Raw genomic sequence first — 12,337 nt, 5'->3', positions numbered from 1 at the left:
ATGATCCTATTATCGATAATGAAGAAGAAGAAGAGCCTGATGAAGCGGAACTTAAAAGGCGAAAGTCCCGTGAAGAAGAGATGGACGAACATCAAAGAATCAAATGAGAAGCTGAAGTCAAGGAGAAGGCAGAAAAATAAGCTCAACTCACACTTGAAAGTAGAAAACTTTTGTTTCCAAAGTGGACTTTGAAGCGTCTTCAGAATGAAGCAGTTGATATGCCTAGCCAATATTTGTTAGAACCTGTTGTATCCTTTGATCTTCAAAACACTAAGGACTCACAACTGGATCTTCCAATGACTCCAAAGGCCTTCAAGTTTCGCTCATTTATCAAGGTTGTGAATGTTCCCTCTTCTGACAATGGAGCTGATCAACTTCTCTTCGCCTTTTATCTCAAATACATGAAGCCTCAATATGAAACATGGAGCGCGAGTAAGATAACGACAGTGAAGGTCACTGGACCTATCGAAAATGATAGTTTTCCGAATGCAAAATTCACGGTTGTCAGTGGTTCTGAGAGCTAAGTTCATGAATTCACTCTCGCATACTTGCCATGTATCAATCCTTATGATTGGATCATATGATCTATAATCTTTTGATGCGAGAAGAATAGAAGTATGAACCTGTTGTCAATCATCTCAAATTGATGATCGTTTCATATATTCAAGAGGTGGGAACCATGGATGTTGAGATAAATGTAGTCCTTAAAAAAGAAGCCTTCTGCAGTTGCAAAAGAGTATCCTAAAGATATTGAGAAGCTGAAACTTGGAAAGATTTATAAGGATGGATGGTATATGGTTTTTCAGGCACGAGAACGTAATGACTCTGGTTATCACAAGGCTTGCTTCTTCCTTGATGATAAAGACTTATTCTCCACTTCTTTTCTTGAGCATATTCTTAGTATGACAGATAAATTCAGAGGCAACAGTGTTGGTGATAAGAAATGCTTTTCGGATATGAGTTGTTGGTATATCCAGGTTCTCAAGGCATTGCTGAACATAATTCTGAAGGTGTTTGAAGTTCAGAAGTGAATTAAGAATTGATGGTTCCTCGACTCGAATGACGCAAAGGGGGGGGGGTTGTTGGGATTATTGTATTACATCTTTGGGCCTTCTTGATTCAGTTTTTCTTGTAAACGAGTTGGGCATGTCCACTTGTATTTATCTCTAGGGTTAGAGTATTTAAGATGCATGCATGCATCGTATTTTAGTTAACTCTGATTTTATTATGTAACCCTAATCACTCCTCTCAAGTAGCAATTCTTCATCGAGTTCTTCTGAGGCGTGACACTTAATCATTCAACATTATTTGATTCATCATTGTGTTCTTGCTTTTACTTGTTTTGAATCTAAATGATCTTAAAGGATTTTAATCCTAACAGTATGGTATGACTCATATGGTTTAGGTAAGTGTTAAGTGGGGAGTTGACTAGAGTCCTTCATGTCAATGGGATGATAGTCGTATGTCTATAGGCCCACCGGGTGCTGGTCATGAATCTTCATGGTTAATATTGGATGATGGCAAGAAAGGTGAGGAACCGCGAGCTTCTCATTCTAACGGTAGGATGGTGTCGCAACGTTTCATGGACCCTCATGAATTTCACTTACGTGTTAGGCCGGTAGTTATGTCATGGAGATCCGCATGGTGTAATTCGTTAGGTCTTTGGCATAATTGGGTATTTTGAGTAGTATGGGAATACTATTGATGGCTTAGTAGCCAAAGGTTATGGGTCGGTTTTGGTAGGATTTTGACTTGTTGGAAAATTCACTGTTGTTTATCGACAATTCCACGTGGAGTTCCTTAGTGAATCCTTATTTGTTGTTTCAAGACTGGTTTCAAGTGAGTTGAGTTGCCAATGGTAGAGTTAGTTATAAGAACCTTGGATGATTTTTTTAGTTAAATTGTACCCCTGAGTGCATGGGAGTATGTATGTTTCCCAAGATTTTCTTCCGGATTGACCAATGATATGCTCATGGAAGCAGTGGGATGGTGATGACTTGGCAGGAAGTCAAGTGTATACCTAAGAACTTTTAGGCAATTTCAAATGGATTATCATCAGCCATTATGTTTGACCATGGAAATTTTAGGTTGATGAATTCCCGATTCAGTGAGGTATAAGTTAGTTCAATCACAGCTTCGAGATTTTCCTAGCTTGAGTGGTTTTCAATTTAGGTCCCCGATTTATAGGACCGTTTTAAGTAGTGGCTAGGGTAGGGAAGATGGCCCACTAATTGGATTTTACTGAGAAGCTTAGTCAGATTCACAACACGTTCCATGTTTCTCAGCTTCGGAAGTGTGCGGTTGATGATTCAGTGATGGTTCCTTTGGATGACATTTGGGTGGATGAGCGCATGAACTATGTGGAAAGATAGGTGGGTATTCTGTATAGGAAGACAGAGACCTTGCACAACAAGGTGGTACTGTTGGTCAAGGTCCATTGGCGGCATAGGAAGGGTTCCGAGTGGACATGGGGGCCCGATTTAGAGATGTGTGGGCATTATCCAGATTTATTTTCAGTTGAGGATTTCGAGGACGAAATCTAGTTCAAGTGGGGGAGAATTGTAACACCCGTTCCAGGAATGAGTTAATTTCTGAATGTTAACCTTTTAGTTTTGGGTGGCCACGACATGGTGGAGCTTCACCACGGTGTGACAGTGTTTTATGGTTACTTGGCCATAGGTGCCACGACATGGCAACTGTTTTTGGAAGAAACCCTCATCCTTGGGCTTTGGGCCCTATTTAAAGGGAATTATGTCTAGGGTTTCATGATCATTTAGCCTCCATCACCCTCCCAAGATCAGAAACCCTAACCCTAGCCTCCATTACATTTGTGAACTCATTTTGGTATTTATGGTGGTCTTTGAAGGAGAAGGAATCCCTTGGTGTGAAGATTCACCTTACACGCATCATCTTCATCTTCTAGCATATCTTTTGGATTTTAGTGAGTGTCCAAGACTCAACCTTTTCCTTGCTAAGTTTCTATATCTCTAGTCTTTTCCATTATTCCTCATGTCTTGATGAGTTTGAGTGGTGAGATCTCAAAAAGTTTGCAACTTTATGAATCTCCAAACCAAATGGGGTATTTAGTGTTTTGGATCGGAAGTAGGAATAAGTTTTGGTGTCCTACATGAAATTTTGGTCATAAAACTCTTGTTTTAACATAATAGGAGTTTAAGGCATGCATATTTGTAAAGCATGGATTTTTATGTTAGTAATGATGCTAGGAATTCTTCTGGAATTGATGGACAAGCGACCTTCAAGATTAAGTGCTTAATGATTAAGCCATGTTATGTTTTTGTCCTTTTTGCACCAAGATGTTGAGATCTTGATCTCTTGGGGAGTCTTAAGGGATAAGTTGTGAATGCATAAGTTTTTTATTTAAAGAAGCACTAGCCTTCAAATATGTTTTATTTAAACTGTGAATGAGAGTCTTGAAATACTATATTAAACTGTGAATTTGTGTGGTGCACACACAAGGTGTTTGAAAAATGTTTCAACAAAGTCAAGTATGTTTTTAAGTTGTGAATATTATTTTAAGTTTTAAATACTATGAATGAGAGTCCTAAACTGTTTTATTAAAATGTGAATGCAATTCTTGAAATGTAAGTTTTAAGTTGAAAATATGATTTTGAATGTATTGTTTTTGTGTATTAAATTGTGAATTTATTATATTAAGTTGTGAATTATGTGTAAAAATGTGAATTGAATATATTAAGCTATGAATTGATTATATTAAAGTATGAATTGACTGTATTAAACTATAAATATATTGTATTAACATGTAAATTTTTTATAAATATTTTTTTGTTATGATTAATAAGTATTGAAGGATAAATATTTTAAGTTTTTTTTAGCACTACCCTTTTATAAATAACTAATATATAGAATATAATTATTTGTTATAGAATTTAAAATTTTATATAAAAGAATATGGTATATTAGAGTTATTCTAGACTTCTAAATCGTAATCCTTCTTTAGAATAAAAATATGGTGTGATATACTTACCTTTTAGAACGGAAATTTAATACAAAGAGTTTACATCGAAAAGAAGGTACACAAACAACATAAAAAAAACCGCATCTTTTAGCCGCTTAGCTAGAAAAAAGGTCTAGATTAATTTATTTTTTGATGGACGGGTTGAAGGAAGCTGTATGATAAGTTGATCGAAACTTTTTATTTATGAAATATTCTAACAAAATTGATAGACCTCTTAAGTGATGTGTACTCAATCTAATACCATTAGAAATATTAATTATCGCAAAAACTTATTTAAGTTGCAAAGAAGAATTTAAGGTTCCACGTGATAATGTACAACTTCGTTGTTGTTGCAAAGAATCACATGAAATGTTTAATTCATTTGGTGGCCATGGAAAGTAGGATTCTATTCTAAGCGGGACACATGTGGTATGTGGTGGCATAATAATGTGCTTATTTATGGCACAATTTTAATGCTTTTTCCATAATACCCGTATAAGATCCATATTTGGTTATAAATTCTTTTCCAAATGATTTGTAATTTTGTATAAAAATTAAATATTTTTTTTATATTTTCTTTTTATTTATCTCCTATCCATATTAAGGCTTTGTTTGGCGCGCCACAGTAAGCTGATAAGCTAGCTTATTTTTCGAGCTTTTTTATGTTGTCGTGTTTGGTAAGCCAAAAAATAGTTTTTAAGCTAGCTTTTTGAAAAACTACTTAGGCTATGTTTGGCGGACTAGCTGAAAAGCTAGCTGTTAGCTGAAAAGCTAGCTGATGGCTGAAAAACTAGCTGTTAAATAAAAAGCTAGCTGATAGCTGAAAAGTTAGCTGATAAAAAATAACGTTTGGTAAACTAGCTGAAAAGCTAGCTGAAATATATAAAATTACATAAAAGGACATGTAAGAATATGTGTTTCTATAATTAATTAAGGGGCGTATTTGGAAAATTTTTAAAAAATTCCTAAAAAGCTAGTCTAAGTAGCTTTTCAAAAAGCTAGCTTATAAGCTAGCTTATCAGCTACTTTTTGGCTTACCAAACATGACAACATAAAAAAGCTCGAAAAATAAGCTAGCTGTGGCGCGCCAAACACAGCCTTAGACTAGCTTTTTAGGAGCTTTTTTAAAATTTTCCAAATACACCCCTTAATTAATTATAGAAACACATACTCCTACATGTCATTTTATGTAATTTTATATATTTCAGCTAGTTTTACCAAACATTATTTTTTATCAGCTAGCTTTTCAGCTATTAGATAGTTTTTTATTTAACAGCTAGCTTTTCAGCTATCAGCTAGTTTTTCAGCTAACAGTTAGCTTTTCAGCTAGTACGCCAAACATAGCCTAAATGGTGGCAAGTTGATTAAATTATTATTAAATTTTCATTAAATGTGATACATGTCTACATATGACATGGTAGAAAGATAAGTAGAAAAAAAAATATAAGATGATATTTAATTTCTCAATTATATATATATATATATATATATATATATATATATATATATATATATATATATATATATATATATATATATATTTGTTTTAACATGTCACAATTTGAATAAATATAGATAAAGGGATGGTTAGAAAGAAATTATATGAGGATATTTAATTTCACTACATCATATATCAAGGAAAATTATGTATCATAAGAAAACTATATATTATAATTTTAGTTATCTATCCCTACAATTTAACAATATATAATTTTTAAGAAAACTATAAATTGGTTTTTATCTTTGTCGATAAATAAATAAATAAATAAAATTCAAGTATATAAACTTTCAATTTTACAAAAAATTCTTTATGAACATTATGTTGTAGTTTTGATCACTTCTCAAACTGAAATAATTAACTTATGTTTTTGGTATATTTTAACATCTTTTCATTTTTATTTTAAAGTAATACTTAAATAAAAATAATATGGGGATCACACCTACCCCTACATCCCTACCGACCTTACCCATCTCTCTTCAATGCGTCTATCTATCTCGTACATTGTCATTTTCTATTCGCACCACCCGATCTCCTTGTTCTTATCCCTATCTCGGATAGGCTTAGAGAACACTAACATCCACCCCACTGATGACCATGCCATTGTTCTTGTCTTCCATCCCTTTGGATTCCCAACTACTCCCCCTCTCTCTCCTCCCTCCCTCATTCTATATATCTCTCTCTCTCTCTCTCTATGTCTCCCTTAACAACAACATTATCATTTATTGATGGAGATGTGTTCCTTAACCAAAGGCGGAGGGTTCAAGTCTCGCTATGAACAAAATGTGTAGATTTAAGAATATAGAGTAATGTGTGTGCAAGCCGTTCAAAAAACATGAACATGAAACAATAACCCCATACTTCTCGTCTCTTTATGCCTCCCAACACACTACATAAAGGCATTTGTTGATGCAATTAACTCTGATGAGTCGATGTATTCAAATCCATCTAAATGAGGCTCTTCTAATATGATATTTATTAAATAGGTGCAAGAAAAGATAAGTTGAAGAATGTTTTCTTGGGGAAGATTACCAGCCATGGTAGAATGTTTATCACTATCAATCTACAACTGCAACAACCATCGCTAGAGTAGTTTGAAACATCATTATAAAATCGTTGGTTTTATATAAAAATGTTTTTTTTTCTCAACTTATGCAGAAAATACGGTCCTAATATGTTTTAAAAATACTTCAAAAATATTTTTTTTTTTTTGTGAAATTATGTCCCAATGTACCAAAATATAGAAATTTAGTTAAATGTCCAAGGTAGTAAACAAATTTATATATGGATTATTTATATAAGATATGGAGTTTGTGTTGGAGTAGGTTGCGATCAAGACTTAAATACGTAGAGAATACAAACTATTCTTGGAGAATACAAACATGTATGTTTATGTAAACATAATTCCCATTTTTCACTCGTCCCTAAACTTTCAGCTCTTGCTAGAAGTGCAAGTTAGTAATCAAATTTGTATATGGGTTGTTTATTTAAGGTATAAAGTTTGTGTTAAAGTAGAATGCAATCAAGGCTTGAATACATAAAGAATACGACATATTCTTTGAAAATACGTACATGTATGTTTATGTAAACGTAATTCCTATTTCTTCATTCTCATCTCTAAACTTTCAGCTCTTGGTAGAATTGCTCCAAACCTTGTTTTCCATTAAGTTTGTAACACCCAATTTTCGCCTTACAATATGAACGACCAGTTACGTAAATATACATTTTTGATAGAAGACTATTTTGGGATAAATAGTTTCGCTGAAAGTCGTAATAATCGTAAAAGCGAGAGTGTACATAGAAAGAACGTCTGAATTTAACTTCGTATAAGGAAGTTATGATTTTAAGAAGTTTCGGCGTAGTAGCGTGCGACACATAAATCAAAATGGATATCGGTTGATGATTAGCCGAAACAATGTAAACGAGAGTTGAAGATCTCATTGATATAATTTCGTTGCTATAAAGACAGTTGGGAGTGGATATCACATGAAAGATCTATGATTTTGATACTGGTTTTAACAATCTAAGCCCTTTAAAAATATAATTTTAAAAATAAAGGAAGAAGTAGCCAATGGAATCTAAATGAAACTTGTGGACCTCGTCAATAGATATAAGTGGATATAAAGAACGTTGAAATGGAGCTTGTTTGAAAAATTTATGGGATTTACAAAATCCGCATTTTGCGCGACTCACATTTAGAAGCATGCGACACACGTCCCCAAAATTCACCTGTAGATATTACCATAAGCCTCCCTCATTCCACACACCATCACACTCGGGTTTCTCTCTCTAATGAACCTTTTTCTCTCTCTAAATTTTTGACTTTTTTGGGGCTTTGAAGTATCCATAATAAGGCCCAGGGGCATCTGAGAGATAGAGCTTTCAGGTCAAGATTATGCCCACACAATTCCTGGTTTTAGTTAGAAACTCTCTGTAAGTTAGGCTACAATTCCTATGCCTTACGTGTAACTTATATTTATATTCATACTCATTGTTATGAATATATAAATAAGATTTATCAGTAATTCTAATTATAATACTGATTAATCTACTTACGGGAGAGGTGTCTAGAATGGTCACGTTGGCTTGGTTGTTGGATTTAAGAAATGCTATATACCGAAATGGTCATACCTGTAACACCCTAATTTTCATATATTGATTATATAGAAAATAATCAGTCCAACATCTCTCAAGACAAATTCTGAACTTAATTATAGACTAAACTACAACGAAAGCAAAATAAAATAAAACAAAATCTTCAATTGAACAACTTCGGGTGTTACGTCTTTGCGGAATTCCTCTGTCATCTTCTGGATCAATCCTTCTCCTTGGACTTCTCTCTGTCACTTTCTAAATAGTTTCCTGGGTTGCACACATTTAAAGTTTCTAAAGGGTAAGTCTAAGGCCTAGTGAGTTCGTGTTGCACTTTATAACATCCATGTCCTTGGATGAATCAAATTAGGGTTTAGGAGGGTCAAAAGATTGGATTTTTGTGAAAAGGGGTCCTCACGACGTGATGCATGGAGGCTCACGACGTCAGGAGTGCCACATGAAGACTTCGTCGGGACCGAGCTCACAACGTGAGCAATAAGAGCTCACGACGTGAGGAGTGCTGCAGCCCAAGACCATGAAGTTTTATGGTTTCCCACGTATTTAAGCCCCCTTATCTCAGTTTAGGGTTCATTTCTCAGCCTCCACCTTCCCCAAACTCAGAAAACCCTAAACCTAATCCATCTTGGTGATTTCGCATCCATTTTAGTGTTTTGGTGGCTAAAAGAAGAAGAAGAAGTTCTAGAGTGTTGGTTCAGCAAGGAGGCTTCATCATCATCATATTGTGCACATTTTGGACCATTGTAAGTATTCAAGATCAAATCTTTATGAGCTCAAATTGCTAGATCTAATTTCTAAGCTCCTTTTTTCATGTTTATGTTGGATTGCATGCTTGGGATCCATAAAGTTTGCAACTTTATGGATCAATGAGTCATTCTCCATGATTTAGTCTTATGGATCTGGAGTGTGGTTGTAATTTATGAATCTTGGTTGAGTTTGAGTCCATTTCTTGTCATTTTGACCTAAGATGGGTTTAAGACATGCTTGGGGGCATGCATGGTGATAAAGTAATCATTTTTATTGGCCTTTGGAGTCCTTGATAACTTCTGGAAGAAGTGGGATTAAAGGCTTAATGGATTAAGGACTTAAAAGTTGGACTTTTAGCCTCAGACTGTTCTCACAACGTGAGACACAAGGTCTCACGACGTGAGAAGCTTTTGGTCCCGTTTTTGGTCATCTGCTTGGGGCTCACGACGTGAGAAAGGATTCTCATGATGTAAGGGCAACCATATTGTCTTTTTCTTGGCTGAGTTGACTATGCCGAGTCGTGATGAGTTGGGATCTATTTGAGTGAGCTGGCACGACATGACCAAGGCTGGTTAAGACGTGAGATGTGGTTTTTGGGCATTTGGGCCATGTTGGGCCTTACTATCCTGTATGTGAGCCTTTTTGGTGCTTTGGCTCATTTGGAGCTTTGGGTTGTGGACCAATTATTAATTTGGTATTATTTGTTGGTGCTAGCGTGCGAGATTTTCTGGATCGGCAATCCAATCTTTTATCTGAAATATTTGACAGTTTGAGGTGAGTTCTCCTCACTATACTTACGGTTCAAAGGCACCAATGCCGAACATTTGGATTGTTATACTGGTTTATCGTATGATCGAGTATTGTAGTGATATGTTAGATTTGTATCCTGGTATATATGATGATGTTATCCTTAGTGATATGTAAGATCTACCTGATTGCTTGCTGATCGTTATATGTTTAGCTGTGTATATGTCGTCGTCGTGTGGGTGGGTTGAGACTGTATTGCTTTGTGTTGTTAGCCAACAAACCCGTTAATGTTTATATCGATATGTTGTTATGGTTTATTGGGGTTATATGTGTTTTGGATATGTATATGTTGACATGTTGTGTGTGGTTGGTTTGAGGTGGTCTTGCTATGTGTTGAAAGCCAAAAAACCTACGACGTTCCAGATAGACTGAAGGCCAGTGGGGCGTACCAGTCAGGCCGAAGTCCCGGAGAACGTTCCAGATATGCTGAAGGCCCGGTGAGGCGTACCAGTCATGTTGATGGTTCTGTGAGCGTACCAGATAGACTGTAGGCCGGCAGGGCGTTCCGATAAGACTGAAGGTTCTATGGGCGTACCAGATAGACTGTAGGCCGATGGGGGCATTCTAGTCATGCTCAAGGCCCTGTATACATGATGTTTGTTGGTATATGTTATCTGTTGTGTGGTGGTATTTTGGGAGAACTCACTAAGATTTGTGCTTACAGTTTTGGTTTATGGTTTCAGGTATGTTAGAACGAAATTTTTTAAATATGTTACATATGATAACACTGGACGAAATGTATCCAGATAAACTTTTTGGTCCCATCAAAAAATATGGAATCCAAAAATCAAAATATTTCTTCTACTAACACAATATCAATGCTAAGAAAAATAAACCCGGCCCAAACTGGTTCCCCATAATCACAATTCACAACTCACAACACACAAGTTACTTTTAAGTAATCAGTTTATTCTTTGGGCTCTAATGTATGGGCTAATTTCTAGGCCCAATTTGAAGGCCCAACTTCAAGAGGCTTCACAGTTCACACACATAACACGGAAGAATATTCCGTCGGTCTAGAGTTTAAACTTTACAAACCCTCGAATATATCCCCCTCTTTCTCTTTTACCACCATCCATCTCTGCGTGTTTTTGTGTGTGTAGCAAGCAAGGTAACAGCGAAGAAGAAAACCTAGGGAATCAACAGCCATGGCGGAACACCGTGTAAGCAAGAGGCTGAGAAATTACGTCACCAACAAGGAACAACCAGAATTCACCGGCAAAAGTCTCAGGAAAATTCGAGTCATCTGCTCCGACCCTGAAGCCACCGACTCATCATCGGATGAAGCTGACAGCGGAGAGCGATCATCGCCACGCCGAATTGTTTGTGAAATTGTGATTGGGGTCAAATCTGATGAAGCCGAGGAACCTGTGGAGCGGAAGGATTCGGCGGATCAAACCGGAAAGAAGAAATTAACCGGAGTTCGATTGCGAAAGTGGGGTAAATGGGCGGCTGAGATCCGTGATCCATTTAGCAGAAAAAGAATTTGGTTGGGTACATATAACACCGCGGAAGAAGCATCGAAAGCGTATACGACCAAGAAGCAGGAGTTTCAAGCAAGATTGTCGGCTTCTGCCCCAATTCGACCCAAATCCGATGGCGAATCGTCGACACAGGTTTCTCAGGAGGCAGATCATTACTCTACGGAGGGGGAGGAGAAGGAGACGCGTTTGTCGGGTCGGGTCGTTCCGGATCACGCCCCAATTGCGAAATCGAAAGTGGTTCATTGGAAGAAGTGGGATAGATGGGGTGCCAATGTTCATAACCCGGTAATCAATTCAAACATCCAGTCTGATGATACATGTGATGCTGAAGAAGAGGCTTCAAATACACTCCAATCGATGAAGATGGGTTTGAGGCCGGGTTACATGGCTCCATTCGTATCAGAAAGTGGCTCATCTCGTAAATCCTCAAAGACCGAGACGAGCGGTGGCGGTGGTGGTGGTGGCGATGAAACAATCAGCGGCACCACCACCACCACCACCACCACCACTTCCATGGAAGTATCCACAGAGGAGAAAGGAAGAAACACAACTACGGAGGAAGGTCAATTAAGTGAAAATGTAGATACAGAAGAAGGAAACAAGCCACCATGGTTGGGTTTGGGCATTGGTATGCTTGTGATAGATAACAATGGCAATCTGTTGGGTCAATTCAGCAGGCTGGATGATGACCTGAGGATCTGCTGATTAACAACAAGGGCAAGAAGCTGTTTATGTGACTCCAATTACCTATTTGCTGACTGCAGCGATTGTACATGTTTTTAATTCTGCAACAGTCACTGGTATACGAATATCATTTGTTGAGTCTTTCCTGCTTTCCCAGTAACATTTCCTTTCCTTTTCTTCTTTTCTTTTCTTTTCTTTTCTTCCATGGAGTCAAGACCTGTGTATGACAATTGCATTTTGTGGTTCTACATTCCTTGAGCTCTTCAATTTGGTATTGCAGATTTACATTCTTTGAACTTTATACATTGAAAGATAATAAATGTTTCAGTTTCAAATTCAACCAAGAATTGCCTTCAAAGTTTTAATTCTGTATATCTCACAAGGGTTCGTTTTCTTCCAATGTTTTTAAAGATGTTATAGTATTAGGATATGTAGATTGATTTGTTATTCCTGATAGTGAAGAAGACAATATGTTCATCAAAAGCAGCTTGCTCCACCATTTTGGGAGGTAATTATTTTTATTTTGTTTGT

General features: G+C 36.6%; 1 protein-coding gene across 1 annotated transcript; it reads left to right on the top strand.

Annotated features, from left to right (window-relative positions):
* Positions 1-10,675: 10,675 nt before the first annotated feature.
* Positions 10,676-12,073, top strand: LOC145092742 (uncharacterized). Its single transcript, XM_079030724.1, has one exon. The coding sequence runs from the start codon at positions 10,787-10,789 to the stop codon at positions 11,825-11,827; it is 1,041 nt and encodes a 346-aa protein (XP_078886850.1). The 5' UTR covers positions 10,676-10,786; the 3' UTR covers positions 11,828-12,073.
* The last annotated feature ends 264 nt before the right edge of the window (positions 12,074-12,337 follow it).

Source organism: Lactuca serriola, chromosome 3 (genome assembly GCF_051521515.1).
Source record: "Lactuca serriola cultivar US96UC23 chromosome 3, Lser_US96UC23_V15, whole genome shotgun sequence".
Taxonomy (NCBI): Eukaryota; Viridiplantae; Streptophyta; class Magnoliopsida; order Asterales; family Asteraceae; genus Lactuca; species Lactuca serriola.
Note: the sequence above shows the minus strand (reverse complement) of the source record. Positions and strands in the feature narration are given on the sequence as shown.